This window comes from Myodes glareolus, chromosome 14 (assembly GCF_982192425.1).
Source record: "Myodes glareolus chromosome 14, mMyoGla1.1, whole genome shotgun sequence".
Taxonomy (NCBI): Eukaryota; Metazoa; Chordata; class Mammalia; order Rodentia; family Cricetidae; genus Myodes; species Myodes glareolus.
Window position 1 is genome coordinate 57,560,322 of NC_142039.1, and position 22,796 is coordinate 57,583,117.

Genomic DNA, 22,796 nt, shown 5'->3' on the forward strand with positions numbered 1-22,796 from the left:
TACATTTGTCTGCAGAACTGAGGACGTCCCACAGGGTGCACCCATGATCAAGAAGCTGAACCTTTGCAGGGAGGAGGGCGAAGGAGGTGGTGTCTGTCCTGTTAACTTGATATGCTTTATTTCAGGGACGATTCTGCCTTCAAGAGGGACAGAGAACGAGACAGGAGGATACCGGTAATGTAGGAATTTCTATTGTTTGAAGGGAGCACGTCTTGGATGTCTGCCATTTGTGTGCCATCGTCAAACTAGCTGCAGCTCTGTGTTGTCTACAGTTTCCTCATATTCACTATACAAGAGATGACTGCAATTTCAAACGTAAAGTCAGTCATTTCTAATTGCGGGTAGACTCCCAGACAAATAACAATAGGAAATAACACTACAAATCTATTGGTATTACTTATTTTTCTGTTGTTCATCATATGCTATAGGCTTTATGAGCTATTAGCTGTGGAAAGGCCAATCTGCAACAGCCTCATCTAGTTAGATAGAGGAATGAGATCAATCAGCAAAATTAGAAGAGGGGCAAATTTCATGTTCAGTCCTTTTTGTTGGTAACTAGATTATGGAAGACTTAGGACCGAATCCCTTCAGTCCGCGTTTTGCTCAGTAGTATGTGTCCACGAACCTTCACAGAAGAGGCCCCTTGCACCTTGGTAGATGAGAGGTGATAGGTTCTTTCTCTGGCTGTGGCCCAAACAGGCACATTGGGCAGAAATGGGCATTTCTCTGGTGACTTACGTGAAAAGCCAAAGTGATCTATCAAAAGGGCAGCACTGATTTACTCCTTAGCCAGACCCTGCTTCTCATAGGCTGCACCCTTCTTGACAGTGCCCAGAGAGGGGAGCAAACCTCCAGCACAGGAACCCTTGGGAGAATGTTTGGGATTCAAAATGTAGCAATTGCCAACCCCCAATGCTTTCTTGTGTGTAACCAAACGTAAGAGCCATTTTTTTAAAACATTTCCCACGTTTTGGCAAATAATTTCCAGTACCCTTTGTTGTAAAATCCAAACTAGGTCAACCTTGCTCAGTGATTTTTTAAATTAGATGCTTTGGGTGAAGGGTTGCTGGTTCTTTGTGAGCCACTGGATTGAAGAGTTCTTGATGAATGCTGGAAGTGTGTGTGTGGGGGGGATTGTCTTTCAATTGTTTTTTTTCCTTCAGTGAAGAGTAAGATGTAAGTAAGGCTGCCTGCCTGTTCCTCTTAGGACCTACCTTCTCTGTAATCAGGGTGTCTGTAATGAGATCACCGGTAAGAGGAGCTATAATCTATATGCACAGTTGAGACTGGTCAGCGTTTCCAAAGTGGACAATCGGGCCATGCTTAAGAACATGGGTAAAAGATAGGACAGTTGAAATAAGCCAGGCACAAAAAGAATTCTACTACATGTGAACCTAAAATAACTGAATACACAGCAGCAGAGAGGAAAATGGTGGCTACTAGGAGGAGTTGGGAGATTGGAGGGGTGGGGTGGACAGAAAATTTCAGTTAGGCAGTTGATTCAAAAGATGCATGGGCTGTGTGATGATTGTAGCCAATAGTGTTTTACACGTGAAAATTACTATGAAAGTAGTGGGATGGTGTTTTCTCTATTAAAATATGCAGAGGAAGTAACACACGTACTCATTAGATTGATTTAACTGTTCATAATATATAGGTCTATGAGAACATTTATATGCAATAAATATATGCAATATTTGTCAATTTAAAAAGAAGTGAGAAATGGCCTTCTTTGCAAAATGCTGAACTGATGAACATTTTGAAGGATGAATTTGTTTTGTAAAACATGAATTCAAGTTCACCATTGCCCACCTTCCATGTTATGGTCATGGTACTACAGCCAGGGCTGAGACTGGTCCAGTCCTAAGCTAGTGACAGCTGTGGAGCTAATTCATGTTTCAGATGGGTCTGCATTTAGCAGCTTGTTCAATTTCTTGTTCACCCCCTACAACTCTGGTAGCTGCTCTTACGTTTCTAACCATCGACAGTCCAGGCTTAACTTCAATATGCTTCACAGTGGTATTCTTGTTTGCTTTCAGTTCTTGTAAAAACAAAACAAAACAAAACAAAAAATGTTTATTTAGAAAAGACATCCCCCTGCCTCCCTTTGACTCATTGTGGTTAAAACTCAGGGTTATACATGCTAGGAAAGCACTTGGCCATGGAGCTACAACCCAGCTCCTGGGAGGAAAGTTCTCACTCTTTAAAATGTCAGTCTGTGCTTAAAGTAGTGCTGTTGGTGCAATGTGGTCTTGCAGCTGCTTTGGGACAGCCACCAATCTCTTTCCAGTTCCAAATACTTGACTAGAGAGAATTGGTTGTCCTTTGCTACAGCCCCTCTTGTGGGAACTGACTCAAGGAACGAGTTCATTCTCTTCTCCCCCGGCTTCAGCACCTTATTATTTTGGGAGAAAACCTAGGCTCATACCATGAGGGGTTTCTTCCGAGACAAACCATAGTGTTTAGTGTGGGGGTGGGGTGGGGGAAATGACGTGTTTAATTGTATATAGATGGTGTGGGTGGTGACATGTTTAATTGTTTGCCACGTGGTACTAGTGCCCACTTCTGGTGTTCTCATTTGTCTGTTTTGGAAAAGCTTAATTATAGGAAACATCACTTTTCTGAGAGTAATGAAGATTCAAGTTCAAGTGCCAGCGAACAATCTTGGACCCAGAATTACAAACGGAAGTCCCTAAGAACGTATTCCCAGAGAAGGAAGCCAAGAGTCAGGTCTCTAAGGAGTAAGCTGGGTTGCTTATGTTCTTTTTGGGCCACTTCTCGGTTAAGTCAATGGGTATTCATGCTTCAGTATGTGATGGAGGGGGGTGGAAGGTACCAGGAAAACATGTGGTCTTGGGGACATCATTCCCTGTATCACACGAAGTGAGAATGTTTGTTCATGAACCCGAACGTGGGATCAGCCTACAGTTGAAATATGAGGTAAAGTGGAGGGCAATCAGGCCAGAGGAATCTGGCATAAGCTGGTACCACCTTCTGTAAGAAGTGGGTGAGTCTTGAGCTAACTCTTGGGAAAGAACAGGACTTGAAGAGCCGAGAAGTGGAGTCATTGGCTCAGTGAAACCAAAGCAGGAGGGTGATGGCCAGGGCAGGGGTGGAGCAGATGAGGCTGGATGCCTAGAAAAGGCTCCAGATCGCCTCCATTAGCGGAAATTCGTAGTGTACCCATGCACGTGCGCGTCTCTCTCTCTCTCTCTCTCTCTCTCTCTCTCTCTCTCTCTCTCTCTCTCTCTGTGTGTGTGTGTGTGTGTGTGTGTCTCATAAGGAAACATGCCCATTGTGTGCTCACTTTCATTTTTCAGTCCTACCGCTGTCCCCCATCAGCAGTGACAGAGCTCGTGAGAAAGATCAGGTAAGAGCACTCATTGGCTGCCCTGGGTCCTTATGGGTCCGCCCACATCTTTATTCAGGACTATGAGACTAACAAACCAGCGGTCTCCTGATGTGTCGTCTGCTAACGTAAAGATCATGGATGTCTAAATATTTGGTAAGAGTCTCAGGTAGATTTAAGGCCTATTTTGGCCATCCTGAATGCTGCTAACCGGTCTTTATTTAAACACCTTTGCTTTCCTGAATTCCCACCAATGTGTGCTCTTGAATTTCCATTTCAAAATGAGCATGTTGATTCTTCTTTAGTTTTCAAATATAAAAATAATAATTTTAAAATCACATTCAAAGATTTTTTTTGATGATTTCAGCATTTGTACCTGAAGTTTACAAAGTTGAAACACCTTTAGGTTCATATAAAATTTTATCCATAAAGGTATAAAAAATTTCCCATTTCTCTTCCTTTATTCTTGTTTTATATCAAAGGACTTAGGAATATGGACACCCGTTCCCTGAAAAGGAAGTGGATAAATGACTTCTTCTTCTTTAGCAGCTGATTTTTGTTTCTTGGCAAATCATACACACACACACACACACACACACACACACACACACTGCAGAGTATGTCACTGGTTCATCATAGTTTAATAAGGAAAAGCTGCTGGGATTCTGAGGGTACTCTACCTGTTTTTGCAGAAATAGAATGGATGCCATTGACACTTTAGCCCCAGCTCTGGCTGTTTTATTCTTCAGCAAGAAATAGGCTAAAGCTTTATGTCAGAACTAGTGTGCTTGTCCCTTGGTGTCTGAGACAATTGGTTCTGGTACCCTGCTTGGATACCAAATCTGCAGATGATCATATGCTCCCTAAAACAGTATGGCATTTACATATGACCTGTGCGTCCCTCCTGTAGACTTGAAATCACCATTCGATGGCTTAAAATACCCAATGCAATGGAATGCTATGCACATAGCTGCTGTGCTGTATTATTAAAAGAGAAATAACCAGAAAATGGTCTCTATATATATTTGGTATAATCATATTTTCTTGAATATTTTTGATCCAAAGTTCAATGAATTCATGGAAGGGAAAAAATTGAATATTGGCAACCATCTTCAACTTCTTGTTGAGTAGTTCAGCCCAGAATAAGGAGTTATTAGTGATAAATGGGCCAAAAGAAGATATTCAAATAAATACAACTTTGATTTTAATTAAGCCCGAAGAAGCACCACAGACTCAAACCTAATATATTAAAATTGTAAAACAAGCAAGAATTCTATATTGGTTTTTCACTGAGGGTGTCTGGCTGATTTTCCATTCTCTGTGTTGAATTACAAGGAAGTAATTTGAGGCAAGAGCTAGAAAATATTTTCTGTTAAGTGGAAGAGAAGTATTGGATTCTTTGAACCATAGATTCGCCATGGCAGCTGCCATCTCTGCCTCTCTAGTCAGAAAACTACCTTGGACTGAAAACAAATGGGTCAACTGGGCATTTATTTCTAAGAACTGGCAGTGAGCTGCAGCTTGTCAACCCCCACATAAGGTCAGCAGAGTGACCAGGACTTGGTAGGAACTGGACCCTGCCCCAAGTTTCTGAGTGAGTAATTTGTAGGTAAGAGTTGAAGATGTGTATTTCTGTGTAGTTCCTCCGTTGCTGGTCATCTGGTCTGGACCACAGTTTTGGGACCACCAGGCTGAAATTATCAGTTAAGAATTTACTTCAGTGTTCTTCCAGTGTGGGGATGTTAGGGTTTTAGTGTTTGATGTTTAATGCAGCAAATAACACCCAGTCTTCTTAAAGGATATTGAAAATATCTTGAGAGGTTTTTTTTTTGTTACTTTTAGTGTTTGAATATTAGCATTTAACAGGTCTATTCTATTTTAGGTTATGCTAACACCAAGATGGAAAGGCATCTCCAGGCAAAATGATACCATTCTTCCAACATTTTCTGAAACAAAACTACGAGGTAGTTCTGTGCTTTTAACTCCTGAGGCATCTACACTGAAAATAGGTACTTAATTTTCGATTATTTTATATTATAAAAATTATATTTGGGGATAATGGTCTAAAACAAACTAGTTTTTGACTTTGTAAAATTGGATATGTGTTTGCGGGGCGGGGGTGCATGTGTGTGACAGCAACCATGTGGCGGTCAGAGGACACCCTGCAGTGATTGCTTCTCTCCTTTCATGTGGGCTCTGGGGACTGAAGTCAAGTCCTGTTTTGTCAGACAAGAAAGTGCCTTCATCCATTAAACTCTGTCCCCTGCTCAGTCTGTGGACAAGGGACAGCGCTTACTGTTTCCATTAGCTGAGGGTGGAGGACACAAGGCTTTACCTTTGTTTTGATACTTGAGCTCGGCGTGGACAAGAGAATCTGGGACTCCTCTTCAAGACAGGGACACTTAAGTGGCGACCAGCAGAAATGCTCACTAAACATTTAAAAGGACTGAGTGTGAATAATTTTGCTTCTTGACCCTTGTTTCTGTTTCAACTGTTTGACTCTACAACCACAGAACAAAGGCAACCACAGAGAAGCAGCGGCAACCAACCCTCCCAGTGAGGAAAGGCAATGGGACTCGATGGACTTGTGGTTGAATTGTACCTAGCACTTAAAGACTTCGCAACAGAATTTCTCAAACTCCAAGAACCAAAGAGGAGATAGCAGTCTGAAATGTACCTCATGAGGCCAATAGCTCTTCAGTTATCCAAGTTAGATAAGGAAATGGGGCATGGGGGGTTACATACGAATATCCTTAAAGAATACAGATGCAGTACTTCACTGGTGTGCTGGCTCGTTTTCCTGTCAGCTTGACAAAGGCTGGGGCCATGTGGGAAGAGGGAACCTCAGCTGAGAAAATGCCTCAATCAGATTGTCTGTAGGTAAGTCGATTGGGCCTTTTCCTGATGGACGAATATGTGAGGGCCCCCAGGTCATTGTGAGCAGCATCAGCCCTGGGCAGGTCGTCCTGGACAGTGTGAATAAGAAGAATGAACAAGCTGCGAGGAACACACCAAGCAGCGTCCCTCCGTTGTCCTGCTTCCAGGTTCCTGCCTCCAGGTTCTGCCCTGATTCTCTTCCTGACTTGACTTCCTTTGATAATGCACTGTGATGTGACAGTGACATCCTAATTGACCCCTTTTCCTCTCCCAGTTGCTTTTGGTCATGGTGTTGTATTATAGCAATAGAAACACCAAGACAGCCATTAAACTGATCTCAGCAGCACCCTAAAAGCACGTGCATCACAAGCAAGTGGGATTTATCCCTGCAGGGCAAGGATGGTTCAACTTACGAAAATTGATAATGACATTCACCACAGTAACAAAATGAGGACTAAAAGTCATAATTTCTATAGATTCAGAAGAATATTGGAGAGAGTCTACATCCTTTCATGATTTAAAAAAAGACTCAAAAGTTAAGTATATATAGAATATACCTCAGCATGTCAAAGGCTGTGCATTGAAAGTTTACGCCACATGTTAAGGGGTGAAAATGTTTTGTCAAAGACCGAGAAGAAGTTGTCAAGGTGTCCACTCCACCATTTCGTTCAGTGCAGTCCTAGGTGCCCTCACTAGAACCATCAATAGGACAGAAGTAAGCAGAATGACTGAAGATACCATTTGATAGAAAGAGAAATCTCCAAAATGTTAGAGCCAATGAACTCATTCATTAAAATTAAACAAAAACCAATATATAAAAATTATTCGTGCCTTTCCCTGGTGACTTATGATTCAAGGTGTCTGATTGAAGAGGCTCAGAACAGAACCCAGGTCCTCCACAGAGGAGACAGGGAGTAGTAGGTACCCTGCCCTATATGAGGTGAGCACTATGGCAGAGGAAAAGGGGTAGACTGCCCCTCGTCTAGGAGTTTCAGGTGTTCTCCCTCTAGGATAGAGGGTGTTGCCAGGTGTATATGGACTTGTGCCAGGCAGTAAAATGGTTCCTGTCACCTCTCCCTCAACTTGTGCTGAGCCCAGGGACCTGCTACTGGCAGGGTATGGGGAGGACACCTAGATTGTCCTGCTGCCATGTCTACAGTGATTTGAGGAGTCTTGAATGAGTCCCTTGATTCCAGCTAAAATCCCATGCCTGGACTGATAGGCATAGAGGACCTTCCAGAGGAACCTTGCCTAGCTCTGCCTGTAGTCTCACTACTGGGCATGTAGTCTCGAGGAAGGAAGAATGCCAGTGTTTCTGCTACCTATTTTCCACCAACATAGATTCTGCTGCCACTACCTGTTGTGCCCAGATCACGACCCTCAGAGAGAGACCACCAGAGAGGCCCAGACTGTAATAAGCAAGGTTTAATCAGCATAATACAAACATGTTTGGAATTCATCTCCATCCCTGTGACAACAAGGTAGAGAGTTGTATCTCCTCTGTAAGGTAAGCTTTTAAGGCATAACTACAAAGAGAATCTTTGAAGATGCTTTGGCATGGGTACAAGGACTTTTGCTCCCTCACATTTTGTTAAGTAAACTTTTTTTCTTGTTTTTAGCAAGGCCACTGCTCTTGAGTTGGGCCATCTTTATCAGCCTGTACCAGGTGGCTGGTTGGGCTGAGCTAAGTGACCTTGTGCTCAGAATATCCCGGGTGGGAGAGGGGAAGGCCACTATCTTCCTGGGAAAACATTCTGCTAGAAAATTTCGTCTTGCCCCTTTGAGAATAAGGGGTGAGGGTCCCACATTCCCCACTCCTCTTGGTCCTAAGAATAAGCTCAATCATGAGCTGGTTTTGCTAACTTTGGCCAAATTGTCTCTTAAACTTAGAGTCTTTTTATGTTTCTTTTGACTTAGCATTTTAAACAGGGGTTATTGGACGATGTATTCTTTTAACTGCTTCCAGCTGACTTTGGGGCATCGTTGTCAAGGGTTAACAAAGGTGAAATGCTAGTCAAAAAGAGAAAATCTTAGGAACATTTGATTTGTGGACTTTGTTGAAGAGCCAGGAAGCATTTATATCAGCTACATTGGTTCATATCAGACTTTTAGCAAGTCCATGGTCCATGGTCATTTGGAACAGGTTGCAGTCAGCAATTAATGTTTGTTTGTGTCCACCAACCAAGGGGAAACCTGTTGAGACAAATTTAAGCTAGGAACAGAAGTTAATATATTTGAAACTTTTAGGCCCATATTAAAATCCATATTATAGAAATAGCAATTTAAAATCCATATTATAGAAAGAGCAAATAGCAGATATTTATAAAACAGTAAAAATGGACTTATACCTTTGAGTCCCAGCAAAAACATAGAAAATCCTGAACTTGTAACCCAAACAGTATGTAGTCATTGTTTTATTGTTTATTAGTACTATTTAAAATTATTTTTTAAATCCTTAATGTTTATGAATATTTATATCTTTAGACCTTTATATATAATGAGCTACAAGCTGGCTGTAGCTTTGTATAAGGATCTGGATATCTTTTTTGCTCTTAAATTGATATTATAGCTGGTCTAGCCATTAAATACAATCAGAGATCTTAGAAGGATAAATAAATTGTACTTAAGTACAGACAAAACAGAAAAATGACAGAGCCCAGCCCATATACAGTCATACCCAGGTCTCCATAGCATTGGAGGCAGCAGTATCAGAACAGCAGGCTTTACCAAGCCCATAGAGTGATTGGTTTCTGTGGAAGAGGGACATGGAAAAGACTGACCTTATTTTGTCTAGGCAAAAGTGGTGCAATCAATTCTCCAAGGTCCTGCTGTTTGTCCACAATCTGAGTTGGGTCCTGGCAGCAGGTCATAGCATTGGGGCATTTTGCCCAGTGGTCAGCGTCGTCGTTATCCAGGTGGAGACATTGTGGTGTCCCATAGTCTTCTTTGGAGACCTTGGGTCACTGTTAGGATCTCTGTCTGATATAAGCTTTTTAAACATTATTTTAAAGGCCATTTTTTATAGATCTTTGAAGTATTTAGGGTTGTCCAGGTGTCTCTGATTAGACAGACTTTATTATTAAAAATTATTTGTTTTAAGCTTTAAAACATATATAGGGGACTAAATAAAACTTATCCATGTATTTATATCAATATTTGAGGATGACTGATTATTAATTTGTATTTTTAACAGTCTAGAACTATATATCATATTTTTGTTAGATTGAGCCTTTAATGATTTTAGCAAAGACAATGAGGCTAAAATCTAAATATTAATAATATGAAACATTTTATAAACATATATGTTTTATAACCTACTTTATTATAGTTGACATTTTTGGTGACTATTACCTGGCATTGGTGGTTTTCTTTGTAGCTGTTCCCCCCCCCCCTTTTGGGAGTCTAATCCCAGATATTTTCTGTGGTAACTGACTTTTTTTTATATCAATAAAGAACAGCATAAAACAGTTTTAACTTATCTATATCAAAAAGACATTTAAATTTTTGTGAACCCAAATCTAATGACCAGAGCTCAGAGAAAAATTACAAGTACGAAACTTATAATTATCAAAGACTAATTTTTTAGCAAAATAAACACATATTTTTTTAAGAAATAACCATGACCCTTTAACAAGACAAATAAAGCTTTTTAAAACCATAATTAACCATTAAACAGTTAGGTACAAGAAATTATAGCAAACATCCTTTGGTCTTTTAAAAACCTCTATTAAAAACCTTTTTAGACAATGTGTAAATTTTTATTAAAGTCTGTTTTTGTGATTTTATTTAGCAGAACATTGCATAAAACAAAAGCAGAAATATGCATCTTAATAAAAGGTGATCAGTATTTGTAACCCATATAGTTCCCCCCCCCCACATGGAAACAAAAGCATTTTTAAACATAATATATCTTTTGACATTTATTTTAAAATTAACATTTTTTAAAGTTACAGGTTGGTATAATTGAAAACTTCTTATAAGCAGTATCAGGACAAGAAAGAGTTCAGACGGGAAACTGCTGGCCAGTAGAAGAGACCTTGAGTGTTATCACACTGAAGAATTTGGTTCAGAAAAGAAAAGAGGGGGCAGCAGCAGTGGGCACAGAGAGTGTCCTTGGCTGTCAATGCTTTCTTTAAAAAGTTTTTTGTTAACTTTTTTTGACCATGATCTCAGATTTTTTTGTTTTACATTTGTACAGTTTTTTTTTTTTAATTGCAAGTGGTCAATTCTCTGTCACCTGCGTGTAGGTCCCTCCCTTCTGCCTAAGGCAAAGACCCTCAAGATACAGAGAGAGAACAAGGGAGAGGTGGCTGCCCTGTTCTGCTGCTGCTGGCCTCTCTCAGTCATTAGCTCCACCGCCTACCTTTTGAAGAGGCCAGGTGCATGATGATTTTGCCTTCCGCTCCATCTCAGCTGTCCTTGCTCCCTGGCCTCGGAGTCCCCCAGCGCCCACGCAGATCCTCTGCCATATTGCATTTCCCGCAGTCTCAAGGCTTAGCTCTCAGCACCCAAAAGTGTATTCTCTGCCCTCAGACCTGGCTCAGGGCTAGGGATACAGACCCTAGATGGGCTGCTGCCAGAAGAAGAGCCCTGCATGCTGTTCATGCCATAGCCTGTCTCCAGGTGCCACCTGTCTCCATGGATCACCTCAACCTGTACCACTGACTGTTAATGAAGTATCTCTTGTAGTTTTTATATAACAGACCATCTCATTCACTTTAAGCATTTCTGGTTTTCAAAGTTTCAGTTTGTTTATTAATTTTCTTCTCTTTTTGGATTTTGATTTCCAACTCACTGTTAGATTCACTTTGGAGACTGTCTTGCCAAGGTCTTGGTTGGGATAGATTTTCTTCATCTGAATCTTACATGATCATTATTCTTTTAAAAACTAAAACTCTGAATTTGTTCTTAGACATGTCAGGAGTTTTGGACTCCCCTATACAGGTTTTTCAGGAGGGGATGGCTCATGGGCAGTGGTTACTGTCATATTCTTAACAGCCTCTTTGAAGGCACACTAAGCCATTAAAGTTAGGAGAAAAGATTTAACGACATTGAAACAAATGAAAGTAGAAACACAACCATAGCAAAGCTTGTGAAATGCAGCCAAGCTAGCATCAGGAGGGAAATATGTGGGCTGGAGAGATGACTCAGTAGTCAAGAGCATACTGGCTGTTCTTGCTGGGGACCAAGGTTCATTCCCAGCATCCACATGGCAGCTCACAGCCATCCTTAATTTCCACTTCAGGGCATCTAGTGCCCTCTTCTGGCTTCTGTGGGAATCAGAGATGCATACACTATATACATGCCACCGACACACACACACACACACCACATTTTAGAAAGAGGGACGCCAGTAAAGCACAATGTCTGCTCTATGTGCTATGGTACTGTACAGTCCTCAAGCAAGGAAAGGGGACTGGAGATTTAAACACACAAACACACAGAGACAGAGACATAGGGACACAGGTCATCCTTGAAACAAGAATGCCCCTTTTATTTTGTTCTAGGGCAGCTTATATAGGGATCCTTAACTGATAGCCACGCCCCAGCCAAACCCACCAGAAACCACTCCCCTGCCATCAGGAACTCCTGAGGGTCTCGTGCTCAGAGCAGCTGCAAACACAGGAAAACAAGTTGCTTTGCTCAGAGCAGCTGCAAGCATAACAAGTTGTTTACAGGAAATTCAGGGTCGGGGGTCCACAATCCTCAACAGAAGCCTATGGCAATTAGTGTCTAGATCCCCCCCAAAAATGTTTAAGATAGCCTAAATGCATTTCAATCAAGAGTGTAAAAAAACCAAACCCGTAATGGACAGATGTGAAAAAATAACAAAAATTAGAGCAGAATTAACCAAAATAGGAACAAAAAGTAAAAAGTTATACTTTAAAAAGATAAAACAACTACATTATTAGCAGCAGGTGACTCACATATAGTTGGTGATGATGGGGTATTGTAACCAATACCACAGTAGTACACAGATTATTACAGATACTTCCAAAAAAACTATATCAACAAATTAGAGGCTTAAAAGAAATGGACAGATCTCTGGACGCACATTCTACCAAAGCTGATCTGTGAGCACAAAAACTAACCTAAGAAGCAATGGGATTGGAGCACCAGTAAACAGTTTCCCCTCAAATAAAAGCACTGGAACCGGATAACTGTACTGCTGAATTTCTACCAACTCTTAGAGAATACTGAAAATCCTCAAATTATTCCATAAAGATAAACATAGGAAATATTTCTAATTTCTTAAAAACAATCGGTGCACGTGCACGCATGCACATACACTATGTGGTGCTAGTCCTTGCTTTCTCATTCTTTTGACACAGGATTTCTTGACCGCTGCATACATTGGGCTAGCTGGCCCGTGAGTTTCGGAGAGTCCTCTGCCTGTGTGTGCCACCTCTCTTTCCCATGGCCACGATGAGGTCACAGATGTTTCTGCTATTCCATCTGCCTTTTATGTAGTGTCTAGGAATCTAGATTTAGGTCTCCAGGCTTGCATAGCAAGCACTGTAACTCAGTGAGTCGCCATCTTGACCTGTTACCCAAATGTGATCAGGGCACAGCAAACTATAATGCAGAATCCCTGGCGATTATATATGAATTCTTAACAATATGGCATCAAATTAATTCCATATATCAAAAAGATTTTTTTCACCATTACAAAGTTAGATTCACAGCCAAACATTAGACAGAACTTGGAGACAACTGCAGAAGAGGGAGAAGGAGGACTGTGGGAGTCAGGGGTCAAGGACACCACAAGAAAACCCACAGAATCAACTAGCCTGGGCTCATGGGGGTTCACAGAGACTGAATGAGGGGGCCTGTAGAGGTCTGTGCTGGTTCCTCTGTGTAGCTTTTGAGTCTGTCCTGAAACTCACTCTGTAGACCAGGCTGACCTCAAACACACAAAATTCACCTGCCTCTGCCTCATGAATGCTGGGATTAGAGGCGTATGCTGCCACCACCACCTGGCCATACCTTGGAGTTCTTGTGGAACTCCTAACAGAGAGCAGAGGCGGTATCTGACTCTTTTGACTGTTTTAGGACCCTTTTCCTTCTGCTTGGTTACCTCAATCAGCCTTAATGTAAGGAAGGTACCTAGTCTTATTGCAACTTGATATGTCATGTTTGGTTGGTGTCCCTGGGAGGGCTGCCCTTTTCTAAGGGGAAATGGGTGGTGGGGAATTGAAGAGAGTGCCTGGGAGGAGAGGAAGGTGGGGAAACTGCAGAAATGATGTAATGAGGGAAGAACTTTAAAAGACACTATTAAAAAGTAAAGTTGCTTTCATTTTAGGGATGCAAAATGCGAGAATGATTCAGGGGGAGAAGGGTATGCGATGGAATTAGCCACTAAGGAAAGAAGTATTGAGCCTAGACTAAGTGGCAGGGACTGTAGATCAGTGAACGAGCATTGAATGATGTGTGCGGGCTTGGTCTTTAGCACAAAAACAAAACAAATCTAACTGTAACAAGAAATCAGCTTACCCAGTTATGACAACCTATTTTAAAATACTGTTGGCAACGATGTGGACAATGGGAACTCTTATATGCCAAACTAGTGCAGCTCTTACAGAGACTCTTACAGAGTTTCCCTGGTTCCTTACAAAACAGAATAGACTTAACATATGGTGCAACTGGCCTACTTCTCTGAATGCGATGAAAGGGAATGAAATCAGTGCACCAGAGAGGGAAACCTTCAGGGTGAGGCTTAAGTATTAGCTTAAAAATGAGCTAAAATACGGAATCATCCCAGGTGCTCCTGCACAGAAAGATACACAGGTAGGAAAAAGTATAGCTTTTGTATGACATGTTGTATTCAGCCGTAGAGAGGAATGGCATTTTGCCTTTTGCATCAAAATGGATGGAACCTGGAGGATTTGTATGAAATAAGCCGAACATGGACCAGTACCGTGTGTTCTTTCTCATTTGTAGAAGTTAAATTCCTCTCGGCAGTAGACGCTGGACTACTAGAAGTTGAGGGTATGTGGAGTTGGGGAAGGTTGACAAAAGATGATTGGCTTTAATCAATGCATGCTATTTTGATGTCTAGAACCATCACACTCCATTAATATACATAATTTGTGTGAATTTTAAAATCTGTCACCTCCTCTATGCTAGAAGAGAGTTACCTGAAATGAGATTCAAAAAAATGATCCCGTTTATCATGAAAAAGATAATAGGCGAGAAGGTGAAAGTTCTGTATGCTGAAGAAGAAAAAGAGACACTAACAAAAGTATTTGCAGAAGGTCTGAATACATGGAAAGCTTTCTCATCTCCTGGACTGGAAGAATTGATGCTTTAAGAATAGTACACCATGCAACATAATTTGCAGTCTATGTGAAGTCTTTGTCAACATTCTAAATACATTCTTCACCGAAATAGAAAAAGCCTAAAGATTGTATGAGACCCTGGAAAATCTCAAACTGCCACAGCAATCTTGGGAAGTAAGAGAGTATGGAAAGTAAAGTTGATACAAAAAGATACAGGCCAGTTGGATCAAATACAAACACCATACATATGGTCAGCTAATCTTTGCCAAGAATGCTAAGCTAAATGATAGGGAAAGAAAAGGGAAAGAAAAAGTGTTTAATGAGTGTTATGAGGAAAACTGGATATCTACATGCAAGAGAGTAGAGTAAGACTTAAAAAAACCCTCAAAATGGATTAAATGTAGCATTATAAATTATCACAGCATGACTCACAGTAACCACGTTATGGAACTAAATTAGGTTGTCTATCAACAGAGGAAAGGATAAAGAAAATATGGTAAGGGCGACAGAGATGGCTCACTGGATGCTTTTCCAGAGATCCTGGGTTCAATTCTTAGTGACCACATTGGATCTCACAACCATCTACAATTGTAGTTCCATGGGATCTAATGCCCTCTTCTGGTGTGCAGGCATACATGCAGATGGAACATCCATATGCGTGAAGTCTTTTTAAAGAGAAAGATGTATATATGCAAAGGGCTTTGATCATGCACCATGTCGCTTTCAGGATAATGGCTGCAATGGGAGCTAATCAGATTAAATGATGACTCTGTGCCAAGTTAAAAGGTATTTTTGTTTTATGTGTCTGACTGTCTTAACTCCTTGTATGTATGTGTGCCATATGTGTACCTGATCCCCATGGAGGCCAGAGCACTGCCATATGGTGCTGGGAATCAAAGTGGGCACCTCTGGAAGAGAAGCCAGTGCTCTTAATCCCCAAATCATCTCTTCAGTCCCTAAATGTCCATATCTGTGGGTCCTAGACTTTATAGTTACATCAAGTCATAGAAACATATGACATGAAAGTAGAAGGAAAGTTGTCTGTAGAGCAGAGGAGACTAATAGGCAAGTGGGTATTGGGGCAATGCATTCAAAGATTAAGACATCTGTGCGTGAAATGGCCTATGGGACCCACATAAAACAAGGGAACTGTAATGTTCTTGAAGTAAAGCATAGGGAAACTGCTTCTTGACCTTGGCCTTGGCAATGACTTATTTAGACATGACACAGAAGCAGGCAGCAGAAGTCAAGACCACATCGACAGGAAAGTGATTGTATGGCCGAGGGAATGTCTGACCACTTACAGAGAAGGCGTTTGTATATAACTGGTCAATTGTTGATATTCAAAACCTATAAGGAACTCACAGTTCTGATGTGAAAAAAATTAAAAATGGATGAAGCACCCAAATGCCCACCAAATCTATAAAAATGTGCTCAGTGTCATTAACCCAAACCCATAGTAAGATAGTAACAACTTCAATGTCTTCTAGTGAATGGGTGGTTGACAAAAATGTGGTGTGCATATGATTCTATCCCATGTTCTATAGAAAAGGAAGTCTTGCCTTTGTGTAAAAGATGAATCTAAATAATGTTTCACTACATGGAATGAGGCAAATGGAGAGAATAGTACACCATGCAACATAATTTGCAGTCTATGTGAAGTCTTTGTCAACATTCTAAATACATTCTTCACCGAAATAGAAAAAGCCTAAAGATTGTATGAGACCCTGGAAAATCTCAAACTGCCACAGCAATCTTGGGAAGGAAGAGAATATGGAAAGTAAAGTTGATGCAAAAAGATACAGGCCAGTTGGATCAAATACAAACACCATACATATGGTCAGCTAATCTTTGCCAAGAATGCTAAGCTAAATGATAGGGAAAGAAAAGGGAAAGAAAAAGTGTTTAATGAGTGTTATGAGGAAAACTGGATGTCTACCCTTACCCATGTGTGGAATCTAAAAATTTCAAAACCCTAAGAAGCAGAAAATAAAATGATGTTTACCATGTGGGTGGAGAATTGGAGATGTCAAAGCATGCAAATCTTATTACATCTTCAGATGAACAATTTCTGTAGGTGACAAATGATGTGTTAAGTTAATTTGTGGTAATTAATGATGTAGTAATCAGTAAATGATGTCTGGGCATATCAAGTCACCACACACAGGAAATAGTAACCAAATAAAAGAGGCAATTAAAAAGAGAGAGAAGCAAGGTTGGACAGAATGATTGTCCATGTTCTTAGGGGCAGATGGGCAGTCACTGAGGCAGCTGGTCAAACCGACTATTCATTTTATTTATGTAGGGGCATGCAAGCCCCATGAGTATCCATGCCCCGAGAGACACAAAGCTTTTGTGTTTAGGACTGTTCCTCATCTTTCAATGATGAGATCTGATACTGTAGTCACAGAATGCTACATGTCTTCATTTCTTATTCTATTTACTGAACTTGGAATTGTTTTCTCTAATATTTAGAACTTGGAAGTCCTCATCCATCGGGCAGTTTCTCTTCCTTAGAGCACCCAGAAGTTGAAGAAAATGTACCTCAGGTACAGTTTATTCTTTTGGTTTTCTAGAATTAACCCTAAAGGAATTGTTTATTGTGTTGACATGACACTACAGTACCACTTTCTTATTTTACAATTATGTATGTGTTCCAATTACAGATGTCTGTATTTTGTGTTTTAGATTGTGAGCCAAGAATTGTTCATGGAAAACAGCTTCAAACACAAGCTGGAAAATTCAGAACACAGAGGTAGTTGAGTAATTCATTTTTTTTTAACAGAAAAAAACGTGAAATTAGTCTGGGCCATTTTTCAGATTGCACCAGATAAAAATCGTCTTGCATGTGTTCCTTTCATATGTGTTTTACAAGGGGATGTTATTCTTTGATTTCATGATCTAATTTTTCTACTTTACCTTCAGGTCCCAACATTTTCTCTTCTGCTTGATAATTTCTGATTGGGTAATTGGGCTTTTCAATTCCAGCTTCATGTCATCTTGGATTCTCTTCAGTATTTCTATCTTTTTATTGTAGCCACTTTTTGATTTCTTACTTGTCTTTATCATTTCATTCAGCATGCTTGTATTTTCTTGGGTTTCAAGCAGGAGTTTTCTCCTCTCCCATTTAAGTTCATTTGCACGTTCTTATCCTCTTTAAACTCCTTGAATTCTTTGATCATATTGTTGTTTGTTTGTTTGTTTGTTTAAGTTTCATGTCATTGGGTTCATCTCGGTAATTCTCCTTAGCAAAGATGTCTATAGTTCTTGGGTCTGGGGAGTGTGAATGAAGACTGTGCTTTCATTTTCTGGTCAGCCAGACCCGAACAATCACACAGAAACTATATTAATTACAACCCTGTTTGACTGGTGGCTCAGGAGTATTTCTAAATAGCTCTTACATCTTAAATTAACCCATTTCCATTAATCTGCATATCACCACAAGGTTGTGGCTTACAGGTAAGGTTCTGACATCTTTCTCCTTCGGCAGCTACATGGTGTCTCTCTGACTCAACTTTCTTTCTCCCTGCATTCAGTTTAGTTTTTCCACCTACCTATATTCTGCCTGGCCATAGGCCAAAGCAGCTTCTTTATTAACCAATGTTAATAAAACATATTCACAGCATATAGAGGGGGATTCCACATGTCCTCACCTCTCATAGTTTGTGTTTTGTGATGTGACCTGGGCATGTGGATTTATTCGACTGGTTGTACATCTGACCAGCCTCTATTGAGTGCAAGTTTTGGCTATTGTCCAAGACTGGTTGCCTTCAGATCTGGTCTGAAGAGTTTTTAAGTCAATCCTTCGGGTGTTTTGCCTTGAGTTTTGACAGGGAGATTGGGTTGATTCTAGTTCACTGGTAACAAAAAAGCAAGAGAATTTGGCTCCAAGCTTGATCTGAGCATAGAAAGGCTGTGATATAATGCACCAGACCTTGGGCTGACTTACTGGTAGACTATGTGTGTGGTGGCTCTGCCTGGTGAGTAGGGGGGACATGCCTGCCTGTTATGACATTGGGGGCTACTAATGCTCAGCCTGGGAGTAGGTATCCGATGGACTCACCCTGCTGCTTCCTTCCTGTACAACTCCAGATGGTCCTATGTGGAAGTCTGGGGAACTTGCCTGGCAAACTTTCCCTGCTGTGCGATTCCCAATGGGCTGGAGCAGAGAGGAGAGGTGGTCTGGCAAAGTCACTCAGACCTGCACAATTTTAGATGGACTGAGAGTTGTATGGGGTCTACCATGTTTCCTTTAGTTAGTTCACCTGCTGATGAACACATAGGCTCATACTATAACTTGGCTGTTTTGAATGACACCTCAAATGGATGACCTGGTGTCTCAGTAGTATGCAGACTTAGAGTCCATTGGATATAGGCCCAGGAATGGTGTAGCTGTGCTGTATGGTAGTTCTGTTCTAAGTGTTTTGAGGACCTTCATACTGGTGCCCACAGTGGTTGCACTAAATATATTCCCAACAACACTGATCAATAACACCACCCCATCCTTATAGTATCTGTTGTTCACTTAATGACTGACGTAAGATAGAATTTCAGTGTTTTTTATTTGCATTTCTCTGGTGACTAGAACTAGCATGTGATTTTAAAATATGTTTACTGACCATTTATGCTTAATTTTTTGAAAACCATCTGCCCAATGTCTCTGTTAATTTATCGACTGTATTATTTGTATGTGTTTGGGGTTCTTTATTTTCTTTCTAAACACTTGCCCCTTGTTGGATACATAGCTGGGAAAGACATCCTCTCATTCTAAGGTCTCTTCATTCTTTAATTGTCCCCTTTGCTGTGCAAAAGCTTTCAGATTTTGTGCAATTTCATTTTTTAATTCTTCCAGTGATTTTGTAAGCAACTAGAGTCCTTTTTAGAAAGTCCTTGCCTGTACCTAGATCTCAAAGTGCTTTCCCTGTTTTTTTATCCCATAGTTTTAGAGTTTCGGATCTTATAGTGACATCTTTCATACAATTCAAGTTGACTTTTGTAGAAAGTGAGAGTTTAAGGATCTAGTTTTACCCTTGTATGTGTGCCTATCCCCCAGCACCAATTGTTGAAGAGGTACTAAAGGCGATCAACAGATTCAGTGCAGACTCTATCACACTTTAGGGTGATACTCTCCATAGAAGTGTGTGTGTGTGTGTGTGTGTGTGTGTGACCTTAAAGTTTATAAGGATGCACAAAAGACCTAAATCACCAAAGCATCCCAAACAGGAGGAGAAAAACTGAAGGTATTTCACTGTACCCAACTTCAAATAATTCCACACAGTAACAGAAACATTATGGTACTAACACAAAACACAGAGGTCGAGGGATGGAATGGAGGATTCACAAATGAAGCCACAGCTACCAGCGTCTGGAAATAGTTTTGCTGTCCGCTCTTCTGGCTTTATTGAGAACACTATGTTTAGTGAGTCTGTCTGTACCTTGTGAAGCAGAGAATTCCTAAATGTGTCTGAGCTCATCAGAGGGATGTCTGTGACCAAGTCCTCCTTCAGGCAACAGTAGACACCAGTGCTTTGATGCGTTGGCGGTGCTTGGTCCTCCTCATAAACAATTAGTAACGAGGAGGAAATGAGGCTCATTTGTGCTGTATTGTGTTAGATAGTAATTGGCAAAGAGAGGTTCACAACCAGCGGTAGTGCAATAAATAAATGACTGCAGGGGTACCCACCCTCAAATGGGAAAGCCACAACACAACTCCTACACCTAAGACTCAGGGACATCCCACAAGCGGAGGTGGGAATGTGTGGGAGAGCTCGAGGCCTGGGACTAACGCTGTGTAACAGTTTCTTCTGCACAGGACAGGGTTGCTACCCATGAACTTGCGGTAACATGGCTGCCCGCACAAAGACCTGCAAAGACCATACCAGTTGACACACCATCATAGATGCAGGAAAACCTCACAAGGCCCACCCTAGGTGAAGAGATACTGGACCCCAGTGGCTGCTGAGGGAGAGAGAAATAATTTTTTTCTTTGAGGGATTAAGATCTTAATCCCAAGGAGTCAGCCCTAAATGCATGAATATAAACGCAGTGCTAATTGAACTCTGTAGGATGTTCTTATGTATGTGTGAGTGTGTCTGTAGAGGATATAAGTATAAGAGGGGGCAGACTGGGCGATGCAAGAAGAGTTGGTTGGGAGGAGGGTTGCAGAAAACCCCAAATCAGCATAGAGCAGTGCAGATACAGTGGGCGCATACGTGAATTCCTAGAAGAAAAGAGGACAAGATGCATCTGAAACAAGAGAAACATGCACCCAAGAGTTTCATCGCAGTGCTGTTTATGTTTAGAGATGCCAGATGGAAGTGTTGCTGCCCCGAAGCAATCAAGATTCGAAGATGCTCCAGGATCCCCCGCTGTGACAGGTGACTCCCTGCACCCAGCCAGCAGCTAAGGGAGGGGTGATTGATGTGTCTGTTCTTAATGTACCAATGTGAATTACGAAAGCTACATTCTAAGATCACCAGGGCTACTGCAGCCTGCGTGCTAAGCATTTTGTTCTTTCTGAGATGAACAAATTGTCCCACAAATTGTAGATAACAGCAAGCACCTCCCATTCTAGCATTTTGAGGTCTGCACCATAGCTCCTCTCTACGATCTGCAGGGACTAATATTAGAGACTTCTGTTTAGTCGATAGTTATTACATTTGTGTGCATACATAGTTTATAATCAAAGAGAGTGACCTCGCATGTGTATGTGATCTTGGCCAGCTTTCGGGATAAATAGTACTTTGTATTGAAATGAAGGGCTCCAAAAAAAAAATGAATTGATTGGGAAGCTCAGAGGCATAGGGTTATGATTTGAGATAACCTGCATTCTATTTCTGGAGCCGCTGGCGTGGACTTGCAGAAGTCATGTGGTGTCCATGCTCCGTGTGAATCCTAGAAGCACCTACTATGATTTTTGTAAGGAATGAATGAGTTGGGGAATGCAAATCCTTAACAGAGATCTCTTATATGTGTAGGTAAGTCTGGCACCCAGAGACTCTGTTGGGCTGCCCCTGTTGGCGTAACCTGCTCTAGCCTCTGTTATTTATGGACATACCTACACATGCTCTAGTGCACGTGTGGGGGTCAGAGGACAACTTTCGGGTGCCAGTTTTCTCCTTACACCATATGGGACCCAAGGATTGAACTCTGCATCAGGCATGGTGACAAGTGTCCCCCCCCCCACTGAGTCATTTCACTGTCCCCCCTGCTGTGTATTTCTTGCAACTTCCTGTAATATCCAAGCCTTGTTCACAGATACAGTATCAACTGAGCTGATTTAAGGTGCTGAGAAGGTTAGGATGGAATGAACACTTGAAAGAGGGTGGAACTTGGTGGGAGGTAGCATAAAGTGCTTGTCTGACTCATTCAGTATGAGCTAGCTAGTGTGGTCCTGGTCAGGGTCAGCCATGTTCCAGAATCAGATCCAAATAGCTAGCTGGGAGTGTGTATGGTTTAGATTTGTGCTTCTGAAAAAGTGGTCCATCCTCTGGCCCAGCAGATAGACCAAGGATGTCTACCTGAACATTTTTTGTTATCTGTAATATTTTATTTTGTTTATCAGGTATTTCTACTCCATCCCAAGAAGATATACCAGACAATGCAAACAGCTATGCTTTGAAAACAGCCCTTGAAAACTTCACTACAGATATGAAAAGAAAATTTGAGGTATCTGTTCACTAAATCAGGAAGTAGAAAGCGAACCAGAAAAACACTGTATGATCTCAGCAATATATGTAATATGTACAAAACTTGAATGAGAAGGCCAAGTAGTGGAAGAGTGGAAGGTGGCTAACAGGAACTGGGGAGACTGGGGAGAGGGGGGATGGGCAGGTACCGGTCAGCAGGTATAAACGGACTGAGCGATCTCTCCAGTTTCATGTTTTCAATTTGTCATTTGTATTGCTCAATAAAGCTGGGCAAAAAGGCAATAGAAAGAAACTCAGTTCACTCTGAATTTAACAAGCCACATTCCTTTTGTTCTTCTGTACAATCTCCTTCACGTATGAAGGTTTCCTGGGTGGGAGTCAGGGGCATTCATCTTGGCTGTGGTCACTGATTTTTATCACTATTCTGCACTGTAATTTGTATTGATAAGACTATTCCCTGTCCATTCTCTCCAGTGGGACCAAATGTTCTTGGCATGGTTTCACTGGTGGCATTCCCAGAAGGCAGTGATTTGGCCACAGGGACAAATTAAGGAGGGGACCGTGTGTGGGAGAGCAGACTCTAAGACACAGTGGGAGGGGGATGTGGGAGGGTGTCTGTTTAGTAACAGCAGATCTTTGAGG

At 41.3% G+C, this 22,796-nt stretch overlaps 1 protein-coding gene across 1 annotated transcript in view; it reads left to right on the forward strand.

The window, feature by feature from the left end:
- Window positions 1–22,796, forward strand: part of Sycp2l (synaptonemal complex protein 2 like) — a 58,473-nt gene that overhangs the window by 29,871 nt on the left and 5,806 nt on the right. Inside the window, exons 18-25 of the mRNA XM_085698889.2 lie at window positions 126–174; window positions 2,597–2,741; window positions 3,321–3,370; window positions 5,232–5,358; window positions 16,981–17,054; window positions 17,194–17,260; window positions 20,808–20,882; window positions 22,070–22,173. Coding sequence (XP_085555015.2) covers window positions 126–174; window positions 2,597–2,741; window positions 3,321–3,370; window positions 5,232–5,358; window positions 16,981–17,054; window positions 17,194–17,260; window positions 20,808–20,882; window positions 22,070–22,173 — 691 coding nt within the window. The remainder of the gene's footprint in view (window positions 1–125; window positions 175–2,596; window positions 2,742–3,320; window positions 3,371–5,231; window positions 5,359–16,980; window positions 17,055–17,193; window positions 17,261–20,807; window positions 20,883–22,069; window positions 22,174–22,796) is intronic.